Genomic DNA, 26934 nt, shown 5'->3' on the forward strand with positions numbered 1-26934 from the left:
CATATGCTAACAGTTCTGGAGGATCAGAGGAGGAGGTAAGAAGAGAAATAAAGGGGAAAGAAATGCACAGGATGACTGTCTCCCTGTCACCTGCTCATGGTGTCCTTCCCTCACAGTGAGAATTCGAGGGTCCACAGTTCATTTGCTTGAACCTCTGGTACCACCAGCAGCAAATCAGGCAGAACATCTCAGTCAGATAACACAGTGATTGACTTTACATGCCTCGAAACAGTGACCTTGTCTCATTCAACGCTTCAACCTGACAGACTAGCACAACATTTGGCTTAAAGCCGGCCCTGAAGAAACTGTGATTGAGCAACGTGAATGAATGCAATTATCAAGCAAAAAGCATTTTTGGAATAACCAGTTGATTTCATTTATCCCTGACTTCATTGGGATTAACATAATAAAGCAAACAATAAGGGAAAATTGGCTTACACAAGGTCAGTCATCTTCTCGGCTCTGCTCTCTGTCTATTTTCAAGAAATGATGAGAGGTGTCATGTGCCAAAGAGAATTTCATTTTTAGGAACTTTCGGGGGAAAGTGATTTAATTAGAAGGAAAAAAATAAAACTTTTAATTCAAAGAAATCAAACAATGCAGCAGTTGTTGCTTACATTTGCAAGATATCACAAAAGTTAAAAAAAAGGCAGGACTCAAATTAAGAATAAAAGAAGGTCACTTCTGCTTTGGGTGATCTGAAAAGTTCCTAAAATAGACAGTAACTAAAGTTAAGTCTCTTACCTTATAATTATTCATGATTTCAGTTAACCATGGTTTCACTGACTTTACTGTATCTTCTCGCAAGTACTTTTCAACTTTGTATCCATCACTAAAAGCCTGGTTTCCCACGTGGATGGCTTGTCTCACTTGTGGGAGGGACAAAAATTTCCTGTAGTAACTTTGGTCCTCAGGTTCCTGGCATCAGAAAAATATTAGGGAAAACGAGTGGGTGGTGGGAACAGTACTCTGGGGAAAGCTTCAAATTTCTCCTAACATATATCACAATGAACAAGATGTGACACCACTATTAACTGGTCTCTACCCTGAATATTTTAACTTGGGGGGTTGGGGAAATTCAATTTTACCAAGCAAATCTGGATGACCTGATACTCTTGGAGCCAGTATCCAATTTGCAAATGCTGGATTTTTCCTTTTTGTAACAACAAAACTTTTGTGATCTGTAACTCCAATTAAAAACCCCATTCAAGGCAAAAATAGGAAAAATGAAGAGGCGAGATTATCAAAATCAATTTGCTCCTTGTTGGAGGCTCTCGGAAAAGAAGGTGAAATGGACCACAAGGGGCCAGGGAGGTGATGTGGTGGATTAAAAGCTGAGGATTTCTTTTTCATGCTCTGCCGTTTATTAAAACCACACACACAAAATTATCAGCTGACCATAATTTAAGGAGGAAAATATATCAAGTGTAAGAACAGATGATACCTTATGAAGGACATAAGACAAAAGAGAAGTTGTCCATGAGCCTTATTTTTTAAAAATACTGCATAAAAGTCTCTGTAAGATTCATTACGCTAAAAGAAAAAAAAAAGGAGTAAATGCTGTTTTTAAAAAGTTACAAAAGGATAAAAAAAAGAGTTTGAAATCAACAATTTTGTGAATCATCAATATTTTTTGCTAACTGTGAATACATTCTCTTTGTAAAGAAAAAAAATTAATCACAAATTTTGCTTCTTTATTGCCTAGCATATGTTTTTCTCTTGGTAGAATCTAAATCCAAAACCACAGGGGTTGGCAAATTCCATTGAAATTAGCTTTATATTTTATTTACAAAATAGTTAATAAGTAAGGCAATTTTAAAAACAGAATGTATTGTGATATCCACTAGACATGGTTATACAAATCCAAATCCCCAGTCTGGCTCCCTCTATCTTATTTGATTAATTCTACCCAAAAGGCATCAAATTTTGGCCCACTTTTATGAAAGAAACTATTTGAATACTTTGAGAAATATTCCAGAGGGCTTGAAGTGAGGGCCGTACTGAATGCATGAAACATCTTAAGTTAAAAGTAAGACAAAGCAAATATTTTCATAAAGGCTTTGGCAGTTTGGGTTATCCAAGCTGTCTTAAGTACAGAACAAATAATGTGGGCATTTTCAAGAAACTCACTACAGGATTGGAGCTCTGGGACCTGATACCCAGAACTGCAACCCTGGCCTGTCTCCTTCACAAAAGAACTTCTGTATAACAAGCTCTAGTGGGGGGAAACTGTGTTAATCGGAGATTTTTTTTGAGTTATCTGGAATATCACACACTCTCAATGGTCAGATTATAATGTATACAACACTGGCAGGGTAAAAAATCCTATAGATTAGTATACCAAATAATGCAATAGGGTTTGGACATGTTTGTCTAGTGTAAAGTCAGCTCTCCTATTTCTTAAATTGGAGGAAGTTTGGTTTTGCCAGAAGTTTTAAGTAAACACTATTATGTTTTTTAAAATTGTTGTCATTACCGTGCACTGCAAAAGGTTGTAGTAATTAGAACATCCTGTAACATTCTCGAAGTAGGAAGGCTCGCTTATTAACTCACCATCTAGCAGCTTATCCAGTAACTAGGTTGGGAGAGAGGGGAGAAAGGAAGGAGGAAAACATCAGGGTGGGTAAAAATATACAGGCATTTGTCATTTCATTTATTCAATAACTGTTTCATTCAACAACCACTTCCCACACATCTTCTCTGCGCTATAGACACTGTCCAAGGCATTGGGGAAACAGCAGTGAACAAGGCAGGCCGAAAATGCTCCCTCATAGAGCTTATATCCTAGAGGGTATGATAAACAAGCATTCACAGGTAAAATATGCAGTGTATTAGAGAATGATAAGGGCTAAGGAGAAAACTAACAAGGAGAAGGGTACAGGAAGTGCCGTGGGTGCCTGTGGGGTGTGTGTGCCTGGGTGGTGGGTGTGGGGGACACTGCAGAGAGGAGGAAACGGGTCTCACTTAGAAGGTGGCATTTGAGTAAAGACCTGTTGGAAGGAAGGAAGCAAGCCCGGAAGACATCTAGGAAAAGAACTTTCCAAGTAGAGGAAACAGTGAGCCCAAAGGCCCTGACTGCGGGAGTGAGTCTTGTGGGGAAGGGTTACCGTAACACGATCATTGACCACTCACCCATGTACGAGGAGACAGGGCAGAGGATATGGACATACACCCAGGCGCTTGGAACTGGTGGAAGTTATCTTTGGATTGCTGACATTGAAAAGCTGGTCATCAGCTGAAGGTGAGAGCAGTCAGCATAGTTGTGTGCTTTTCTCAGGTCATGTTGAGCTGCACAAAGGCAGGCATGGAGTGGTAGAGAGGGGCATCTAGCCAGGACTGTGGTTTGGCCAAAGGAGTTGGAGGAGGTGCAAAGGGGGGCCGTAGGTGGGGAATGTATGTAATGACTGAGCTTGGGTTTATGTTGGGTAATTAGAGAAATTAAGACCTGCAGGGGTAGGGGACCATGAAGAGGTAGTAGGATCCGTGGACTGAAAGACAATGGGGTTGCAGGACTGTAATTCAGAGAAGTGAGCTGGGAGGAAGGGAGGTGGCAGCTGGGGGAAGACGTTTGAATCTGTTGAATCTGAGATTGTGGAGTGATTGCTGGCTTTTTTGCAGGGGGTAATGGGAATAAGCAGCTAAGGTAAAGAGAACAAGATCACTAAATGAGAGGAGACTAAGAAACTGAGGGACCAAGTATTAAAAAGATCATCCATGTGGAGACTTCAGTCACCAGAAATGATGACAAGAGTAATGCTGGAAAGTGACACTGAGGCAGGAGCCAAAATATTCAGAGAATGAGAAGGCGAACACCAGGGGTGTGTGTCGGGAGAGAAGCTGATCCCTTCAGCTCCGACTTACCACTCTTTTATTAACTAAATCATTTTAAGGGATCAGAACATCAAAAAGGCTTTATTATTTAGGCTTGAGATTTTGACATTTGTATTCTCTTGGGTTTCAGGATTTCTTGGAGTCTTGTATTGCATAACGTGAAACACATTTTACCACTACTTGATTACTTTCCTAAGTATCATTTCATCTATTTCCTGTGAAAAAGCAAAAGTCTTTTCATTTATCACACAAGATTTTGGACCAGTGGTCACAGAGACATTGCATACCTTCAAGAGTTTTTTTGTGGGGGGAGGGGTGGGGGGTTTCTCTAGTTTTTGATGAATCTGGTTTGGGAGAGACCTCATGGGTCATCTTGTCGTTATCTCTGAATACACACAATATCTGAACTTTTCAACAGTTTCACTAATCCTGTGGACGCTTAGGCTGCTGGATCACGCACCACAGACATCTTTCTGCTTTCTTTATCCCTTTGAGTCTATCAAATATTCTTGCTCTTGACACTGCTTACGTTTGCTCTTGACATATGCTTCTTCAGAAACACATCAAATGTCTCGCTTGCAGATGGGTCTCATGCAATGTAAAATCTCATACTAATTCTAAATTCTGAACGCTTAGTCCTTTTTACCCTTTCTGCCTACCACAGCAGACAGCCTAAAACCGGTCTTGAAAATACTGTGATTGCAAGTTGAAGAATGACCCAACCTGTCCCTGATAAGATTCTTCTTCTTTCCTTCACATTCACAATTGCACAAGAAATTCTGAATCCACGCTCTGCAGCCGCATCAAGTGTCCCGGCACAGAAAGAGGAGCCCGCCAGGGTGCTGCGGGGTGGCTCGGGACTTCCTGAGTTCTCCTATTTACGCAGCTTGCTGCCGTCAGAACTCACAACAAGGGCAGTCACTGCCCTGGCACCCTATTTGTAAAATGGAGCACAACTTTGTTACCCCACCCTTCTCCATAAGTTTGTATGTCTCCTGTTTTGATCTGAACCAGCTGACCTAAAAGCGCCTAAAAGACTATTAATACCAGGCCTCGGCCTTAATAATAACAATGCTGTTAGGTAAACTGTGACAGGCTGTGTTCCCAGTAACAAGATTAAAGGTCTCAAAATTCAGTCCTCACCTCATTTACTAACGTGTCAAACACACAGGCTCTATGGCAAAGGTGACAAAACCCCCCAAGGAAGATTGCTTACACATGATCTTTGTCTGCACTGGCCAAAAACCAAATGAGCAACAAACAAGACCCTCCTGCATCCTAATACTTAGTATAGTCTTACATTTTAAACAACCAAAAAAACAAAATAAAGGTTGAAGAATATAACTATGTTACTTGGTCCTCAAATTTAATTTTAGGAGAGCGATGTGGCGATATTTACAAATGCCAATGGCTCTTTGTAAAAGTTTCAAGCGACCACCCTTTATACTCTTTGTTCCTGACACACAGGAACATGTGACATTTGTTACACTGTGGCCACTTCCCCAGCTGGAGCACTGTGTGTGGATATTACCCTCTGAAGGGTTTAGAGCACATGTGGAAGCATATGCATCCACTTTCCAGGTTGCCTTTCTTCTGATTTCTTTATGGTAGGGATGCCTTGAGGGCCTACACAGCATTTCAAGAAATCAAAACAGTTAATGAAAGACACAGTTAGATAAACACCCCGAGGTGATCTCAGGTTTAAAATATGGTCAAAGTAAATTCAAAGAAACCCAGATGGCTCTTTTCTTCCTTACGAGCCCACTGTCTTGCCTCCTGATCTCGGGACGGCACCAAGGAAACACCTTTGCTAACAACAAAGAGCCAGGCCAGGCACCGCAGTGCTTCCGGGACCTTCTCAGATGGTGCTCATTGCGCCAGGGCAGCGCAGGCCACAGAACTCACTTCAAAGGCCTGAGACCACTTCTCCTCCTGGATGTATTTCACGCACTGATCGCACTGCTTCTGGAAGTAGTTTCTCTGCTTCTCATCCAACAAGCCAATTTGGAACAGGAATGGTGCATAGCCCTGTATGATCTGAGGAGAAAAGAAGCAAACACAGACGCTGCATGGAGAGAGAGGGATGTGAGGGAAGCCCATCTGCTTGTGAAATAACCCTTTGTAACTTCTCAATTAGCGGAGCAGGACAACACACACACATATACACACACCCCCCGCACAAACATAGACGTACAACACACACAATGCATACATAACACAAAATACACCACACAAACACACATACATAAGACATACACACGACACACACATACACACACACATACACAAACACACACACACCACACACACAATTCGTGTATAACACACAACTACACCATACAAACACATATACACAAAACATACACACACACCACATAACCACACAAACACTCATACAACACACATGTACACAAAATACACACAAACACACCAAGCACAGGTACACACACTTGTACATACACACACTGACACTTGCACTCACAGCCAACGTAGGCTGACATATAGTAAGTTGACACTGTAAAACATTTGGTAAAAATTAGAAGATTTAAATCATTAGAAAGTCAACTGAGCAACAGTATTTCCCTTGACGAAGTTAGGTCTGTAGGGTAAGAGGAGCGTCCATCTGATTAAAGGGTATTTACTCTCCTTAAGGAACAAAATGGAAAGGATAAAAGAGTCACCTACTGACTCGGGATCAGAATACGCGTCTCCAAGAGCAATTCCCTTCAGGTTGATCTTCATGGTCATCACGGGGTTGAGCATGTGGATGTAGTGGGCGATGGCTGGCACGTATTTCCCCGCGTAAGACTGAGAAGGGTAGACGTTAAAATGAACCATCACAAATCAATGCTACTAAAATGAGGTGTTTATGCAAATTAAAATCACAATAAAACAGTCAGTATTTCCACAAGACACATGTATTTCTTAACCTCGCATTGCAAATTTGACAATAGCACGGAGCTCTGTCCCTTCTTCTTTTGTCATCCCAAATAGCATGGAGTGACATGCAGGTCACAGGTTAGGAGGGCAAAAAAATAATAAGTGAACGTGTCCTAAGTGAACATTCTAATTTCCTTCCAAAAGAAAGAACATGGACACCAGTGAACACAATTCTGCCACCCTTAGGGTTTTCCTTACCAGAAAGTTCCATTGCAAGCTTTATTTAAAAAAAAAAAAATCCCAAGGCCAAATTAAGATTAAGATTTCCAAATCTGTACAATGATGCCAAAATTTGAAATCAACATGGATTAAAGGAAGAGGAAAAGGATAAATAATATTTATTGGCCACTAAAATGGTCACTTGAACTTACCTCTGTTTCCAACCTTTTCCAATACAAGGCTCTTTTTCAATTTCAAAATAGTTTGCTGACACAAACATGATAATACTGCTTTTAGATTATGCTGAAAAGAGCCACTATTGGTTCAGTAATATTTAAAAATAGTTCTGTGTTTCTTCCATTAAAAAAGTTGCCTTCCTGACATCTCCACTTGTATGTCTAATATTAAACTTCCTATGTTCAAACCGAAGCTCCAATACCCAAGCCCTCCTTGCAGCCTCCGTTTCCATGAATGTAAACTCTGTTCTTCTAACTGCTCAGGCCAAAAATCCTGGTGCCACCGTTTATCTCTTTGACTCACACCTCGTGAAAAGTCCATTAGTGAATCTCATCAACTCTACCTATTCTATCAAAACACATCCAGAATCCAGGGTCTTTGCACACACCCCCTTTATCACCTTGCTCCAGGTACCGTCATCTCTCGCCTGGATTCTTGCAGCAGCCTCCTCAATGGGCCTCTGTTTTTGCTCTTACCGTCATCCAGTCTAATTTCAAGACAGTGGTCTGTTAAATTAGATCATGCCACTCCTCTGCTCAAATCCTTTAATGACTTCCCATCTCTCTCAAAGCAAAAGTGAAGTGCTTTTTCTGGGGCATAAGGGCTGACATGATCTGGTCACTTCACTCACATTACCCCCTACTATCCTCTTGCTCATTCCTCTCCAGCCTCTCTCAGACCAAATCATAATTGTGATCTGTACTGTTCCTCCCCTTGCATTAGCTCTTTCTGTCCCTGGAATATTCTTCCCCAGATATCCATATGGTTAACTCCCTCACTTCCTTCAGTGAGGCTTTCTGAGGGTTGCCCTCCATGGCCACCCTATCAAAAATTTTAACACCCCTTTTTTGATATTTTATATTCCCCTTCTCTCCTCTTTCATCTTAATCTTTATCACTCTCCAACAAACTTTTACTTTTTACCTTGTGTATTGTTATTCCCCTACCCACACTAGAATAGAAGATCCACAGACACAGGAATATCTGTCTGTTTTGTTTATTAGTGTATCCCCTGTACCTGATGCTGTTTGTTATTGTTCAATAAACAACTGCTCAATGAATGAATCTTGAATTAGCCTACATGCATTTGAAAAACAGCAATGCACATATATTCTAGATAGACTAGATACATTATGTGGGTACATATGGATCTGCAGAACTTTCACAATATGTCCAAGGCTCTCCAGGGCCCTGAAGTTCAAAGACTGGGAATTCTGGAGAGCTCTCATTTTTTCCATGCCATAATCATATGCTGCAGTTATCATTATTCCCATTTCAACGTAAGGACATTGGGGCTCAGAGAGGTTAAGTGATAGAGTCAGAATTAAACCTGGTCTGACCTACTCCAAATCCTAAACCCCTTCCAAATTATGATGGAAGAACTTAACTGACATAACTCACACAAGATCCCTTCACTGATGCACTCCTCTTGTGAAATAATAATTATTTAGGCAAAGTATTAAATCAAAGCAGCTTATCCATTCATACTCATGACTACTTTTTAGCTTCCATGTCTGAAATTTGCTTTGCTGTATAACTTTGCTATATTCTCCTTTTAGGGACAGTACGTGAACATTTATCAAGTAAAATTTCTGTAAATTGACCAAAAAAGCAAATTCTCTTGACTAATCATTTCACTGGTACAGATGTATTATATAATCTTCATTCAATGATGGTTTATTGGGCAACTCTTCTGTCAAAGGTATCATAACAGATACTTGAGTAGACACAAAAATGAGTAAAGCACAAAACTCGTAAAGATCACAATATTTTTAAAAATACATTATGGAAAACTTGACTCAAATGTGATAAGGCAGAGTCTACCATTTCATGGCTTATTATTTCCACAATGTGTACAACAGCCAGCACATAGTAGGTACATAAAAACATAGCTGATAAATGAATGACTAATCTGACATTATTTCTAAACATGTTTTCTCTACTGGAAATCAGTACAAATGCTAAAAAAGTACACCTTCCAGTGATGCTAGCACTCAACGTGTCTTGTTATAAGACCTAGCAACAAAACACCTCCCTTGACTTTTTCAGAGATAGAAGGGTATGTACTTTATAGGTAGTGATGACAAACTTGGGCTAAAACAGTCACATTTTTACGGCACCTTTCCCCTTGCGACCATCATATGTATCCGGGATTCAGGCAGGAGATTAAAAAGGAACACCCACTCAATCTGAGCATCCACCATCAACAGATTATTTCACCTACTTTAATTCGAGCCAATGTAAAGTTAACATTATCTTCCTATATTTTAAAATGATGAAAACAAAGGTCTGTGTGTTTCACATGCCCACCTGGAATTCTGTCCGGGCTTGGCTGCCTCCACGCTTCCCATTTCTCATATCAAATCACATTTCAGTCAAGGGTCCTGGATAGACTACGGATCTCTGGTCCCCCAACCTGGGACCCACCCTTGGATTTATCCACTGCACACTTGCTAAGTGGACCATTTAGGAAAATGAGACAGTGAGATGGGTAGTTCTATAACCACATTCAAAACAGATTCCTCAATGTTCAGTCTACATCTACTAACCTAACAGTGATGATGTTTACCTTGGTTTTGGCTTTCTAATGACTATCACACACTTCCTTGCCCTGTGTCAGTGTGACAAATCCTTCACTGCCGTTTTCATTAATCATTCCACTGGTTGAGCGACTCAGGCTGTCACACAGTAGACAATTATAGGATTATTTTATGGAAAACAGACACCGAAACATTACAATGAAATTTCAATTATTTTCACTCTCCTTGTTGAGACACATTTCTTTTTTCTTCAAGATCAGATTTGTTTATTCTTCCTGAACCATTTGTTTCTCGATTTAATGATTCTCTGACCACCACGAGCACTTTAAAAGACAACCAGACAATAAATCAAGTATGTTTGATTTTACCCAGTTTTCCCTTTTCCGGATATGTTTTAAATAGAATAGAATGTCAGACTCTGGGGGGAGAAGTTAGGTGTGGTTGTCTGATGGATCAGAAATGGACTATATGGCCCTTAGGTCTTATAATTGTGATCCTGTAATTTTATGAACTCTTGTTTCTTTTGTTCTGAGTTCTGCCCATAACAACAACTAAAGCAATGACAACCACAACTATCAGCCCTGTGGTTTCTCTGATCTCTGGCTGGGGTTCACCAATGTGGTCAGCAGCTGGCCAACGAAGTTCCTGAAGTCTGTGAATTAACGCTAACCTTCTACCCTCAGATCAGACACTGGCCTCAAACAAGCTCTGAACAGCATCAAAGCAATTATAAAAGGAAAGAGGAAAAGTGTGTCCAGAAACTGTTTGAACACATACAATTTTAGAATTCAGCAGTGACCTTCAAATGAGGAACTCAGTCAGACAAATATTCTTAACTAACATAATAATTCAAAGTAGATTAGCAATCAACACGTCAGGATTTTAGTTTGCCCTTAGTAATTATTCCTTTCCAATATTTAAAGAAGCTGCCATTTCCAACACTATTCTTGTATGGCTCCTTTGCCCCACGGTGACCGTATTTTGAGCTCACCTCTGACAAGAAGGGCCAGAGCCATTAGGGTATGTTCGTATGTGCTTGTACTTGGAGCTTAAAGAAGCAGTCAACCTCCAGTTTTCCTCTGACATCAGAAGGATCTCAGAATTCAGCTCTCAAACTTTTATTTCCCCCATGAGAGAAAAAAGGTCTCAACATCAGAGTTGAATAGTGTTTTTGAATCTTGGTTTGCAATCTTTCTGTGTTCTTACATGATGTTTGGAACAGCCTAATGGAAATCACGTTAGGAGCATATTGTACTTGTAAAAATAGTCTAGAGAGAATGTAATACTTGGTTAATTATCCAGATGTGTAAAAGCAAAATGAAACTGGACTTAAAGAAACTTGTAATTGTGTATTCCATCTGAATCTCTCCCTTCTTACATGTTTCAACAACATTCATAGCCGACTTACTGTACCCCTGCCACCCGGTTACTTTTAAGGGAGTCAAAAAATCCATATCGAAAATCAAGCTTCAATCAGCTCCTCCAGAAGAAACAAAACCGTGTCAGAGAATAATATTATAATGGAAACAATGTCCTCTTACAGAAATATCACATATGTTAGCAGTTACTATTGTTTAAGCTACTCTTAGTCGTCTGCATTTCTTACTGAAGTTTAGTTTAAAAAAAAAAAAAGTAGATGCAGCTACATTCACTCTCTGACTTGCTTCTAAATATACCTTTTATGGTAAAACTCGCAGAACCTTTATCAGTGCTAATGAGCAATGGCCTTTGAACCTGGTTACCAAGTGTCACTACTCATTGGCCCTCACCTCTGCCTGGAAGTGGAAAAAGGGAGTTGTCATCCTCGTCAATGGCATGTCAAGGATGCTCAGGGTCATTCTGTGCCCGTTTCCCTGCTCTGCCCCCAAACCCCCAGCCACTCCAGCTAGAATGAATGTCTCTGAAGAGTTCACTTCGGGGCTGGTGAGAACTCTTCCATGTCTTCCGGGAGGACACCAGGTGGGCTGCCCTTCTGGAGAGAGTCACATCGGTGTCATGTCCTCTAGCTGTCCCCAAACACAGACTATGGTGGAACCAGCCCCATGTACAGGGGTGGCCAGAGTGAATAGGGGGATATGCTTTGAAGAGAATTTTATACACACATTGAAAACTACAAAACTTGGTGAAAAGCGTAAGTTTAACGGAGTCACACAGGACACAGCAGCCAAGAGGACAGGATTAAGCTAGGGTGACCCTAACTTCATCTAGCCTTGGGGTAGAATCTTACTTCACTTGGCACCATTATTGCTTCTGAGGAGAGAAGAGGTGTGGCCTTAACACGGCCAGTTCAGAAAAGTAATGAATGGAGAAAACTGGAGCTTTGGTATTGTGGTAATCTCTACAACTTCTTAGACATTGCTAGACCATGTGTCATCTAATTTCAAGACCACACTGCTGTGATTTAAAAAAAAAAAGGCTTCTAACGAGAATATGACTTTATCTAAACATCTATTTCTCTTGACTATGAGCTTAAAAAGAAATGTAGAATCTACAGGAATACACATATGAGAAAAACATTTTGATGTATATCCAACTTTTAGTCACATAAATTTATGCAAAAGTATGTACGGCCTTTCAAATATGTTCTTATTTCGTTTTGAGATGATGCTTCTTTAAAAATTAATTCCATCAGTGACAAACGTACGTGAAAAGGATGTACCTCGCCTCCCCCCAACTCTAACTTCAGTGCCAGTTTTGGAGAAATTCATACCCAGCTTGAAGCCAGGTGACTTGAACAGATGAATAAAACCCTTTTGTTTAGAGATTACAGCTAATTTGACTTTTAAATAAAGAGTGTGAATATACTGGGCCACAGTCAACAAACTGAGTCCTTCACTTGCTCACTATAGATAGAACTCAGAAGGGTGAAGCTGCGTAATAGATATAATTTAGCATTTCTGGTCCCCAGCCTAGACATCTCATCCAATTGGGTACTATTTGTGTCGCCATGCCACTTGGTCTAGCATAGTAGCTCACTTCAGACAAAGCTTATATTGACGTCTGATTTACTCATAGTCTTTTCCACGTAACCAGAGAATCAGCAAATAAGTGTTGATTTGACTTAGATACGCTATCCAAAAGCCCGAGGCCCAATTTTGCAAACATTTCCATATGCCCCTGTTCAGTTCTCCAGGTTGCAGCGTTAACCTTGACTTTTCTAATATTAAATTCATTAAATAGTCACAAATCCGTTTTCAATTCTAAAAGAAAATATTGGCAAGTCAGAGGAACATAACTGAAAATAGACATCTGTCATGAGCTCAAGAGTTAAACCAGCTCAAATGTCATCTAGTCATATTCAGCAAGTTCCAAGCTTGGAGAAAGAATTACATTCTAAGGACTTCAAACCTTTGTATCACTTGAAACTTCCATTTACTCCATAAAACTTGATGATCAAAAGACAGAAATATCCAAGAAGCTAGAGAACTTCTTTTCTGTTTGTATAAGGTTAGTAACCCTTAGAGATTCTGTACAAAATATGTAAGGGATGTCCGACTCCCTTGTACAGACAGTGGATCTATTCTGTGGGAAAAGGCAAGTCTTGGAAACAGTGCAGTTTTGAGGAGCCAGGCTCCAGAGAGCATCTTCACGAAGCGGGTTACCATCCTTAGCCCATCCTGTGACTACAGTCTTTGGGTGATGGAGTCTGGCTGCTTAGGTTCCAATCTTGGCTGGGTGAGCTTGTAAAGCCTACATGACCTCTCTAAGCCTCAGTCATCTCAACTGTAAAATGGGGATGATAATAACAGTGCCCGCTTCATAAGGCAGCTGTGACGATTAAACAAGGTAATGCACGAAACACTGCTTAGCATCATGCCTGTCATATGATCCACTCTCAATAAACATTCTCAAATAAGATCTACAAATAAAACAAGGGGACTAGATACGTTTGAAGGCATCCTTCTAATCACCAAATTTAATGATCATAAGCCTGGACTAATAAGATAAAGGTATGGCCTACATAAAACAATTATAGGCCTATAGTTAGGGTAGTTCTCCCTTCCCACCCCTTCACAGGTATGTCAGTGTGTGAAGTTCCCCTATTACAAGTATCTTTCTATGGCTTAGGCTCTGTCCTCTATTCAAGGACAAGTATGTTGGAAGTACATTTAATTGATCAGATTCTCTCTAATGGATAGTGAGCTGGTAACAAGTCAGAATGGGGGAGAGAAACAGTACAATCATGATGGGGATGGAAGAAGCATGGGAGAAATAGGACCTGAGCACAGCACAGCCAAGGAAAGGAAGGCCTTGGGTGGCAGGCGGGGGGCACTGGATGACCCTGGAAAATAAGGGAGTAGAAAGGAGGTTCCCAGGGCCTGGGGTGCAGTACAGGGAGAGAAGAGCCATGAAAAGAGATGTAAAACAGCCAAAGAGAAATCTCATTGATATTTTTATTTGATCTGGCAAATACCGTGTGTGAAGCCACTCTATAACATCCATTCAACACTGTGCCTGGTATTGTATGAAACAAATGAAACAAACCTGGCTCTCACCTCCTGGGAGCCTGCACCAGAACCCAGGACCATGACGATTTCAATAAAGAAATCAGACCCTGTGAGCCCAGCAGGACTTCACTCATGCAGATGAAGATAAAGTATCCTATTAAGCTCACTAATTTTTAAATAGCTTCAACGTTTTGCCTCAGATTCAGCCTTTGAATTAATCACGGTTGCAAAACTGCTTCTAAGGAAAGTAGGCCTCTCCTGCTGATCGGGAGATGCCCAGTTTTAACCACATGCCCTGCCAGTTTGGAAGCGCTCCCACCCATTGGCACAAACGCCTCTACACGCTAAATCTTTCCCATGAGTGGACAGAAAGCCACAGGCTCAGAGGCCAGTGGGCAGACCCCTCCCTACCGTCACCTCCCTGCCTTCCAGCGCCAAGGCTGTTGTGCTTTAAGTTTTAGCTGGGCCCACATACACTTGAGTGGATCCTAAAGAGTGTCTGTACCTCAAGAAAAAGAGCAATCTCACTAATAGTTACTGGCTCGGGAAGGATGACACTTAGGAGGAAAGTTAATGATATGAATGAAATGCAGCTTGTTCCTCTTTCTGAAGTACATTTTTTTCATGCCTTGAGGAGGGTGATTTATAGACACATTTGTCTCTCTTTAGAGAAAATTAATTCCAGTTGGTGTTCTGGGCAGAAATGGAGAGAAGGGAAGGAGACAAAGCAGTTCTTCCTTCTCCGCTGCCCCAACTGCAGGTCTGCACTATGCCTTGCTGTGGCCTCGCGTGGTCCACACGGCAGGGGCGAAGGGCCTGGATCGGTCCCCACACATTTTGCTACCATCCAAAACTTCTAAGCTCCACCATCATTTTCTGATGGAGCAAACAATTTCTTTTAAAGATGATTTCAAAATAAGAGGGGAGACAATGCCATACCCCAAGAACAAGTGAGCAGAGCCTTGTAAACATCTCAGCCCCTGTTTACATGCATTAGGCCATATGCTTTGGAGCCATAACATTTTAATCCAGCTTTTCAACATGAATGGTAATAATAGTCATCATATGCTGGGTACTCACCACAGCCAGTCACTCTGCTAAATATTTGAGGAGGATTATCTAATTAAATGCTCAAAACAACCCCATGCAGTAGGTACTGTTATTACTTCCAGACTCCCTTACACCAAAGTTAGGGCGCTGAACAGCTGTTCCAGCCCCTTTGAGCACCAGGCTACCCTCATTCATAGCACACAAATGTGGAGGATATTTAGGTCTAGTACCTTTGCAATCAAAAGCAGAAAACCATTTCTGAGTTTATGCATTTGTTTTCCAAGAACAATTCTACAAATCTAGCGGCATTATTTGTTCAGGAAATTAAGAGTTCACAAGAGAAAAGATTTCCCTTTCTTGAAAAATCTATTACAACATTTTTTATGGTGGCGGACACAGGGAGGGTGGGTTGGTATTATGTTAAAACTGCAATTGTATACAGATGCTTTAAGAGTACGTCTAGGTAACTACAGTTGAGTATCCAGTAAAGTAAAATATCCCCGGAAGTGATCTAATTTAAAAACCAACCCTTCTGATTGTAAGATGAAAAGCAGAGGCCCAGAGAGGTCACAGAACTTGTCTGGAATCATCCAGAGAGAGGCAAAGCCAGCAATGAACCTCAGGTGTCCTGATTATTAATCCAAAATTCCTTCCACTTCTCCATTCTGCCTTCTAGCCTTAAAACAGAAAGACCAGGTGGGACAAAGCAGACTAGAGAAACACAGCATTCTGCCAATAATAAACCATCAAGGCATTATTTAGTGCTCTACCTTTTAGAAAAAGATGTGCCCCCAGATTTAATGTATCTTGTGTAGTTCTCATGAAGATGCTGCTGCCTGGCAAGTGCATCTCCATCCCAGGCTCTGCCTGCCCTCATTCCCATCTTCCTTCATCACTTGGAAGGCACAGGTTTCCTTAAAAGTATTCATCCTGGCAGCAGAGAATATAAAAAGAAAATTGTCCTTTGCCACACACATTCAGAAACTACATGCATGAAACCACCAGGCAGACATGAGATAGACAAGTCAAATTTTTCATTTGGTATTTGGTAGCTTTGCCGAAAGTTCAACATGATGGTTAACAACATTGTCACATTATTTGCAAGACGAGGAATTACACACTAAGCAGATCTCTCTTCTGTTGGTGGTGGAGAACCGGGTGTTTTCCAGGGTTGCTACCAAAATGACAGGAGTGTCACTTCCTCCATCCCCCTGACTCCAGTTATTAGTTCTAGAATGGCCATGGGATTCAAATGGATAATGAGATTCAGGTATATGGTGGAATTATTGGGAAAGAGAAGTTGAGCTGATAGGCTATACCTAGAGCCCTGGACTGGGTTGGAGAGTCAAGGGCACAGGTGAAAAGAACTTATCTGAGAATGAAATCAGTGAAGTGCAAAGCCAAGTGAATAGATGGAGAGAACGTGAGACAAGATCCTGATAAGGTTTGAGCAACCAGATCCAGCCACACCTGATGCCAACAATTCAATCCCCTGTTTTACTTAAGACACTTTGAATAGGGTTTCTGTCACTTGCAAGCAAAAGAGCCGTGACTAATACACCCATATTTATCCTTCAAAATCCAATTTAATTGCTGTCTCCTCTGTTTGACTTTTCCTGAGGATCCCATATTGAGAGGTAGCTATTTGCTCACCTTACACTATTTGTCTTTACAGCTACTTCTCCAACTGTACTCTTCATTCTGTATGGTTAGACTCAGATTTACAGTAGAGTTAATGTCTGAATCATTGACTTTCTAATACTTGTCCAAAGCCTCAGACATAGTACATACTCAATATATGTGTGTTGAACTGAATTGAATTTGATTCTCAATACTGTTTCAGGGAACACTGAACCCTTCAATGGTTTCCCATTACACTTAGAATAAAGTCTAACCACTCTGCCATGAGCAACAGGGCCCTACACGATCAGCCTGCCTCTCCCATCTAAGCTCCTTCTACAGTGGCTCAATGCTTCTCCTTGAGTGCACCAAGCCCGTCCCTACCTCAGAGTCTTTGCATTTGCTGTTCCTTCTTCCAGGAAAGCTCTTCTCACAGATATTGCAGAGACCACTCCACTACGTCACTCAGGAATCTGCTCAATTGTCTCCTTACCGAAGAGACTTTCTCTGACAATCTTATCCAAAATAACACTTCCATCACTCTCCAGCCCTCACCCTGCTTATCTTTTTCATGACATCTTTTTCAGACATATCGCTGCCTGACCATCTGGTACATATTTATTTCTTTCATTATCACTGCTTTCACCTCTGGAATGTATGAATGCAGGGAATTTTTCTGTTTTGTTCACAACTGTACTCCTAGCACCTAAGAATTTTTGTGTTCTCAAAATATTGGCTGCTATACATTTTTAAAATAACCTTAAATTTAAAAGGATGAAAAATAGCAAACCTTAAGATTGAAACCAACATATGCAAATGAATTGTTCATTAAATTGTAACATAATCACCCTGGAAAAAACCAGAATTAATTCCCTGCTAGGGCAGGGAAAGTACAAGATAATCCTGTAACTTATAACTAATTTGTGCCAAAGAGCAAGGAAATGCTCAAAGGCTAACGGGGACAAACGGGGACAATGTGTCAAAAGGACACAGGAGCCAGCCTGAAGGGTTCCCATTGACCAACTATAGGAAAATACAAGCATCAAAAACAATAATAATATCAATAAAATTTAACACAGCAAACAGAATTTACAATCCATGAGTCCCCAGTGATATTTTTAAAGTACATATCAGAGAAGAGGAAGAAGGAAAGATGTTCTCTACAGAAGAATGCCAGATGATATCTAAAGGAAGATAGATCAGAAAAATCACCATTTTATAACCCCCAGTATAATAACTGATTCAGACAGGAATCATCAGTGGATGCTAAAACTACTTGGTGACATATTTGGTGTGTGTGTTGGGGGAAACAGATGTTCACATGGTCTCAGATTATTTATTAATTTCAAAGGGAAAATGGTACCTTTTCAATGGTGAGATCTGGCAGGTACCATCTTGATTAAGTGATCAGTAATGGAACAAAGATGTTATATGCCTTCTGATGTGATTGAATACAAAGTAAACAACATCTTCTATGTAGTGTTCTTGCCAAATGTTTGCAGTGAATCTAAGCATTGGAAAAGAGTCAGACAAAGTCAGAAAATGGGACATTCTACAAGGCACCTTGTCTAGACTCTGGATAATCATCATCACAACTGACAACAACACCAACAAAGACATGGTACTGAGACATGACAACCCACTGTGATATATGAATCTTTATTGGGCACTGAATTTTTAAAACTATGCTATGGAGGACATCTGCGGGATAATTGGAGGATTTTTTATATGGGCTGAATTAATATTGATGTGTGTGTGTGTCTATACTGAATGAATAAACCACAAGTGTCATAATATATTTCAGTCCTGAAGATGTTGGAAGCATGCAAGAAAACATGACTTCAACTCACCTCCCCAGTGGCATAAAAGTCATTGTCTTTATAGTCAGAGAACAACTGGAAAAACTGAGTAAGTGCACTGCAAAAAGAAGAACAACAATAAAAATCACGCGGAATCATGCTATGCTACACAATTTCACCCTTGGACAATTGGCTTCACATTTGAGTTAAGATACTATTATGCTATAAGTTCCTGTAGGCATTTTTTCAACGTCTCATGTGCATAACACTCCATACTCTGTGGATGGTTAGAAGAACACTTGTGGGCTTACTTTGTGATACTCAAAGTTGAGACAAGTGAACATCAACACTCTGGGAAGGTTTCCAGCTCCCTGGGTTACCAACTTGGATCACCCACCTGTTGAGGGGACCCTTGAGCAAAGTGCTACAGGCTTTCACCTATTACTTAGCAATTTGTGGAGTTAGTTCTGCAAACCTTATGACCCCAGTAATCTCGGGTTGCGGTGAGGTAATGGGAACCTTAGTTGCTTACCAACCTCTCTCCGTGGGGAAGCTGAACATTTCTATATTCTAACGGGGCTCCCAGCATTTCAGTGTTTTAATAACCAAAGAACAGAAAAGGTGTAAAATGACTGTAGTCCTAGGGAAAACCACCAAATGGTCACAGACATTGAAGTAAATGCACAGTGGCCTCCAGGGTCAAAAGAATCACATTTAGGAAAGAATGCCAACACTCTTGGTAAGCTGAAATAGATTTAAACAGTCTCCAGAAATTATTTTATAATAAGCAAGAAAAGGGTGGATTATTGAATCATTCTCTACTTGAACAAAATCTTTCAGAAAGGAAACAAAAACTTGTGAAACTCAGAAGCTTTATGAATGTTTTGACCCAGATTGCAATGCCTGAGAAGCTAGGCAGGGTTTCTGTTCCAGTTTCCTGCTGAGGGACTAAAAGCCGTAAACCAGCCAGTGAACATGAAAGGCAAGGAGGCCCTGCAAAACCAGGAGAAAGAGAAAGTTCAAGGGTCACCCAGAGGCAAAACTGGGTCATTACAATCACTGTGATCCTGGAAATACTTAATTTTCAAAGGCTTCATAAAAACCCACCATTAAACTCTACTGTAGAGTTTCAGTTTGTTTCTCTGTTTATTACTTATAGTAACTAAAATCTTTGTAGCAACTAAATCTGGGAAGCTGCATTATACAGCGTACATGTTTGTGCTGGCAATGAGCTAGCTTTAGAGCTGATATAAAAATAGGAGTTTATTCTCCAGCCTTCCCTCTCCAAACTTCAGGCTAAAAACTGCTTGCCTTTCTCTCTGCCTGCTAGTTGGAATGGCAATAGACATTTTAATATAGTAAATCTGAACTAAGCCTTGTGCTTCAGCTTAAAGCTTACTTCCTTAAAGAATTTGTTGGAGGATTGTCAGGGCTGCTAGATTTAGCAAATAAAAACAAAAGATGTACAATTAAATTTGAGTTTCAGATAAACAACAAATAATGTTTCAGTATTAATATGTTCCAAATATTTCATGCGACATACATAGATTAAAACATTATTCGTTGTTCATCTGAAATTCAAATTTAACTGGGCACTCTGTATTTTATCCGACAGTCTTAGCTGAAGGAGATAATCTCCTAGGTTGCTTCCAGCCTGAAAAAGCAGGATTATCTAGCTGAAGTTTCCAAGGCAAGGTCCCACTTGAGGAAGCTATCACAGAGATTTAATTTCACAGTAGGATATGAACAAAAATTTGGCTAATCATAGCAAGGCCTTAGTAAGTCTTTCTTAAATGGGAACGAAGAATAAAATAGATAAATTTAGTAAGTTGCACATACATATATCATTTGCTCATTGAACTGTGTTTTCATCAAGGACTATACCATTATGTGGTGAAGGGTTGTTTCAAAATAATATCTAGAATAATGCTCACATAAAATTGCAAATTTTAGAAGTAGAAATGCCAAAATACATAAGGCATAATACATGCACGTGTGTGTGCCGTGCACTCCATGCATTTACTCAGGCACAAGCGCCACATGGCACACAAGGCATGCCTCTTCCAGGTGTTTCCATTTGACGACCTTGCTGGCATTGCGCCAAGGCCTTGTCAATTTGAGTCAAATTTTAGTCAAAGGCTACCTGGTGGCAGAAAGGTACATTAAAGGACAATAGGATGAAACACAGATTGCAAGGGTGAATGAGTAGGAGAAAATACTCCTCAGATAATTTTTTTAAAAAGGAAGATGGGTTCAGGGCAGAGAAGATAGACGTAAATGATAACACATTAGAGATCCAAAGACAACCCTGGTCTTTGGTCAGCTCTAGTGGAGTCAGGGTCATAGTAAATACAAGACATCCAGGAGAACTGAGGTTAAAATAATCTCAGCAGAAGCTCCGTACCAACAAAAGCCAAACAAGGTATAGCTTTTGTTGCTGACAGGCTGAAAGAAGCACAGCAACAAGAATCTCGGTGGTTTCGTCTGTTGCATCAGATCAGGAGCCATCCTCTGCATTCATTCATTCCACTTCTAGTATGGCCAGGCCATGATCTCTGCCTGCACCCATCACGCAGTATTGTTCTAATTAAATATATGAAACTGTTTCATAGTCATACTGCCATGAAGCTTTGTTTAGCAATACATACTATCTCCCATGCAAACCAATACGTGGAATAGAATAGCAGCATTTCCGTCTGGCTGCTAAGAAGACAACTTCAGGTACACTGGGAGAGTGGGGACTGGGGAGCTTGCGTACTACTGTATCAGCAGCACTAGGAACCATGTCGGGCACATAGTAGGCAATCAAAAAATAGTGGTACATGCCGTGGAGTGGCTGGGCCCATGAGCCACAGCTGCTAAGCCTGCGCGTCCGGAGGCTGTGCTCTGCAACGGGAGAGGCCACAACAGTGAGAGGCCCGCGTACCACAAAAAAAAAAAAAAAAATAGTGGTAGAGGGAGAGTGGCACCAGCTGGTCTACTCCAGTTAGAAAATTTATTATTCTTTAGGAAATTTATATATTTTTCTAAACCAGAGCGGCATTGTGGTCCTAAACACATTCCAAATAGAAAAAAAAAAATTTAAACATCTTGTTAGTGAAAAAGTTTCACTTCCAAACACAAAGAAAAGCAGCCTAAATGTGAATGTCAAATGTCTTTAGGAGTCTCCTTACAGCCGTGCACTAATAATAGTGAAAAGGAATTGGATTTTCAGAAAAAAAGATGGTTTTCAAAGGGAGAAAAAGAATGCTCTACTCTTTAAACCAATAGTAGACAATTCATAGGTTTCAAAGCGACCTTCTTATTCCAAACACCCATCTGGACAGCTGGAGAGAAGACTCTAGTCACAAAGGGAAACAAATAGTGCAAACCATAAAGGAAACAGCTGAAATCAGTTTTCTGCACTACTCTTGATTAACTACTTTCCAGTTCTAAGAGCCTGAAGCAAAAAGAACTAAAACAGCTATAAACAATGGATGCTTTGAAATAGGTTCTCTTTACATGTCTTGCAAGAGGAGATGAACCACATGTCAGCAGTAAATATCCACTCAGAGGGTCAACTGGAAGCTGTGACCATCTCTGGGGGAGGGGCAAGAGAGCCAGAAAAGGAAGGGCAAGGGTGCAAGGCTCAGGGCTTAGAGGGTCTGATGCATTTCTTTAATACAGACCCTCCGCCCTCAGGGTGTTTGCTAGTTACACAACTAAGGTTGTTTGGATTTAAGCCAAAAGAGGGTTGGAGTAGGAGGAGGGTATGGGGGAGTAGGTTTCGATCTGAAAAATGAGAGCTCACAGTCAGTGCTAAATGAGAAAGACATGGCGCTTGAGTAAACTTGTAAAAGACAGCCGGCAGGATTATGTCTGTGGTGGGGAAAAAGGAGGTGCCTGAGCTGCGGGCAGGGAAGAGACCCCTGTCAGGATCTGGCTAATCTGCCCCCAGGACCCATTCATTGTATCTGGAAGCAGAAGTGTGCGTCCTATCCAGCCCGCCTAGAAACTGAATGCAAGTGTTAAAATAATGGGACATGTGGCAGATGAAAGTGTGCAAGACAGACAACAACCGTATCATTTTCTGGGGCAGCAGAGAAGAGAGAAAAATCTCTGGGAGAGAGGCCGGAAGTTCTTCCTTCCTTTCCCCCACTCCCACCCCTCCCAGCCATTGGCCTTGGGGAGAAAGAAGAATAAAACGGAAAGCTTTTGTCAGAGATCAAAAAACTCTGACTCCTATTAGATTCACTTTCACTTTGGGGATTGGTTGGGTTTGCTCACCAAGTAATTAGCAGAATGAGTGTTTGGTAAAAGTGGGGGGCAGGGTAAAGGAGCTAGTTAACTCTTCCTGGCCACTAGGATTCTTTTAGTAAATTATTACAATGCGTAAAGGGGTGCCCTAGTGATCTGAAAGAATCCAGGACTTGGTCTCTAGTAATAATTTACAGACTGAAAAAAAAAATGTGACCGAATAAGAAAGGTCACTTACTTTAAAAACAAGTACTAAAAAATAGCTATAATGAATGTAAGAAAAAGAAAGGAAGACATTATACGTATACTGTTTGATCAGGCTTACAACGTCACATTTTCTTTAATTTCTTTTTTAGTAAAAGAATAATTTTGTAATATGAAGGGAAAAGTATGAGACTCGCTAACAAGCTGAGCTTTCAGCCTGGAAAAGGCATGAAGGAGAAACACAAGAGTAAAAAACTGCATTTTGTGAAGGCCACAAAAGGAGGAATCCTGGGAAAGAAAACAAACAAACATCCAAGATGTTTCCTGGCAAGAACGAAGTTCAATATAATGTTGGAAAGCAAGCAGAAACCTCTTAGGCATCTAGGTGAAAGGTTGGAAAATCATCTTTGGTTGAACAATTCTGCTCTGTTTCCATTGTTTTTCAAAAGCTATGTTTACAAAATTAAAATTATGCCTTAAGATGTCAGTTCTTCTTGCTACTTTCTCTACTTTTATACTTATCAATGATAATGTAATAAAGTGGAAAATAGGCCGTGTGCGTGTGCTCGCACACACACACCTCACATAGAAGTATTCTTAAAAGATCTTCAGGAAATGGACTATGAAGACCAATCAATAATACTTCTAGGGCTTCCCTGGTGGCTCAGTGGTTGAGAGTCCGCCTGCCGATGCAGGGGACACGGGTTCGTGCCCCGGCCCGGGAAGATCCCACATGCTGCGGAGCAGCTGGGCCCGTGAGCCATGGCCGCTGAGCCTGTGCTCCGCAACAGGAGAGGCCACAACAGTGAGAGGCCCGCGTACCGCAAAAAAAAAAAAAAAAAATAATAATAATAATACTTCTACTACTGGAAGAATTTTCCTGTTGAAATAGAAAAACGTTTGGTCTGAAGAAGGCTGAAAGAGTCAGGGCCTTTTACCTGTATAAGTCTCGTGCCACATCATCCTCATCCACTGCATATCCCTGGAGATGTTCAGTAAAACTGAAGCCTGTGCCCACCTGAAGGTGAAATAAATAAGCAGGTATAAACATAGAGAAACACATGTCCTGCTGAGAGATACCACCTGGGAAGGAAATCAATCTTATTCCAAAGGCCATGACTTTGACCTCAGATTCTTGCCATCACCCACATGCTCTCAGCCGTCCTCACAGGAGGATGCTGCATGTCACCTAGGTCCCCCTTCCCTCCTCCAAGCCCAAACAAAAGAGCAGCGCAAAGCTCTGCCCTGAAGTCAGTGACTGAGCTGTGCTGATCCTGCAGCGGGGACCCTGCCAGATGTTGCTTTAAGAACAAGAAATTCACCTTTCCTGGCTCCTGCTACAGTATCAAAAGACCCCAAGTTGTCTCCTCTCTGAAACCTGGAGGGTGCACTGCTCTGCCTGCTAAGAAGGAACTTAGGCTGGAGATAAAAGATAGTTATGTGTGTGTGTAGTTATTTTTTCCCATTTCTTTATTTATGGGAAATATGGCCACTAAGCCCTTTCACCTTCAGCAGACAAGGGGCTTTAAAATAAAGATTAGCTTTAAACTAATATTTCCTTATACCTAGAAGTTCATGGACAACTGAGCTGTAAATCAATAGAAGAAGCTACTACTTATTTTGGGTCAATAATATACATAAGGAATGCATCCCCTCTACACACACCAGTTGTAAATATTTTTGCTTTTGTTTTTTCTCCAAACACCCAAGAGAACAGGACATTTAATTAAACTTTTATTTAAATATGGTATTATAGACTAGGAAAAAGGATGGTTGACAAAACATGGGGGAGGGCAAGAATGTTGGACTTTTTTCTCCCTATTTTTCTGTTTTATCTTTGAACCATCTAGGAAATGAAAGAAGTTAAGAGGAATTAGTTAGAGGACAAAGAAGATACTCCCAATCTGCAGAAGCTGACCCTAAAGTTACTTTCCTATACTGCAGTTTCTAGGATTTAATTTCATAAGAACTTCCCAAGGAGAATTCCACCTTTTGCTCCCCCTGAGATGAGGCATTCTGTTCACTGTGATAAGTGACGGGGGCCAGTGTTGACTTTTTATATCTAGAACTCAGTTTGAAAGATTAGGACTTCCCATACTATATAATAACCCATGCTATAGCGAAACCCATATCATCAGGAGAAAGAAACTAATCCCTTATCCTGGATGGTATAATTCAGTGATCAGGACATTTTATAAGATTAGAAATGAGGCAAGGAGAGAAGGCAGCAACTAAAATTCCCAAACTTGGATGTAATGATACATGTTAGAAAAGTTAAATTTCAAATGTGTTCTTTAAATAGACAATTATATTTTAAAAAGAAAAAAATTAAATCTGTATTTTTTTCTATTTCTTAAATGTACTTAATGAAAGAAAAAAGACAAGAGGGACCAACACTGCCATTTCACAGGAGCCTGGGGATACTCACTGGATTATCAATGTAGAGCATGGAAAATATAGTGGTCCAAGGAAAGTCTCTGGCACGCACTAGCAAAGCAGAGAAGAGGTTTTAGACTGGGTCATTAATAAAACATCCCATCTAATGCCTAGCTCTGGTTAGGAGCCCAACATGCCTACCTGTCCTCTTCAGGTGAGCGAACCCTTGGTGTACCTCTGACGTTGCATTATACTCTCATAGTAGGGAACAGATACCGGCACCTTTTTCTTCTCCCCTCCTCTCCTTTACTTTTCCCAGAACCAGAGAGTTTCTACATCTAAGATGAACTTTGGAAACAAAACCCCGTGCAACTGGTTCATGCAGAAACACCCATCAACCAGGGATGGAATAAACCCATCTGCCCAGTTGGGTGAATCATCCTTAATGTCCAATTCTCCAGAATCTGCTTCCTCCCATCCAATGCTGAAGAGAACCACAACTTCAACAGAATTGTGTACGTGAATATACTGAGTCACAAACTGGTTCACCCTCCACATTCTGACCCAGGGAAAGTAAACAGTCTCCCCTCCCCACCAAAAAAATGAGATGGAGGTAAACCTGGGTTAGAGCTGGATGTGGTTCCTTCTCCATTCCTTCCTTCATGCCAGCCCCAGCCCTCAGTATCTTGCTTCCAAGATATCCGATCATTCATGTGACTGAACCGTACAGTGTTCAGTTCATGTGAATAACTAGGGATATAATTCCACCCATTTGTCCTACGCAGAAGGGCTTACCCAAATACTAATAAATACCAACTGTTTTCATAAGCCCGGATTGCTTGAGTCAGTAGGAGACTGGCAGAACAAAGCTTGGAACCTTTCACCCAAATTTTAAGGGAGAAAGCAGCCCAGCCAGGACACGCACCCTGGTGGCTCCTCCTTCTTGGACAAACGTTGCCAGAAAGTTATGTTTTTATAATCTGGAACTGTAAAGCTATTACTAGTGGCTCACTGTTCACTCTAAGTTATTTCTAGAGCAGATATAAGGTTCAAATGAAAAACTCTCCATGGGAAAACAGAGTCCAAGCAGCACTTACCGGTCATGTTTCTTGTGACAATATAAGGTCCGTGTTCCACAAAGAGTCCAAACATGGATGAGCCTCCCGGCCCTCCCTGCAGCCAGAGGACGACTGGAGCATTCCACGGATCTATCTAGAAGGGACAAAGAACCCAGTGACTAAATAGAGTGCTAAGGCTGCAGAATACATCCAAGCAAATTTACCCCAACCCTCTGTCTCTCACAGCCTTGACTCATCTAAGTCTCATCAAGCCTTCTCAGACCCCAGTGACCACTCTCCACTGTCATCTCTTGTTGTTTTGATTTAGTATTTGTTTCATATGCCGGTATCTATCTTGTGCAGTTAAGTCTTTTCTCACTAATGGCCATAAAAGCCACAGATTGTAGAAGCTTAGCCTTTGTGTGCCCCTAGACACC

The 26934-nt window shown here is 40.9% G+C and overlaps 1 protein-coding gene across 1 annotated transcript in view; it reads right to left on the bottom strand.

The window, feature by feature from the left end:
* CPVL (carboxypeptidase vitellogenic like) overlaps positions 1–26934 on the bottom strand; it is a 101073-nt gene that overhangs the window by 48870 nt on the left and 25269 nt on the right. Inside the window, 8 exon segments of the mRNA XM_073809777.1 lie at positions 745–918; positions 2477–2575; positions 5737–5868; positions 6517–6639; positions 18675–18741; positions 24002–24081; positions 25492–25550; positions 26537–26651. Of these exon segments, the coding sequence (XP_073665878.1) occupies positions 745–918; positions 2477–2575; positions 5737–5868; positions 6517–6639; positions 18675–18741; positions 24002–24081; positions 25492–25550; positions 26537–26651 (849 nt within the window).

This window comes from Tursiops truncatus, chromosome 9, assembly GCF_011762595.2.
Source record: "Tursiops truncatus isolate mTurTru1 chromosome 9, mTurTru1.mat.Y, whole genome shotgun sequence".
Classification (NCBI taxonomy): Eukaryota; Metazoa; Chordata; class Mammalia; order Artiodactyla; family Delphinidae; genus Tursiops; species Tursiops truncatus.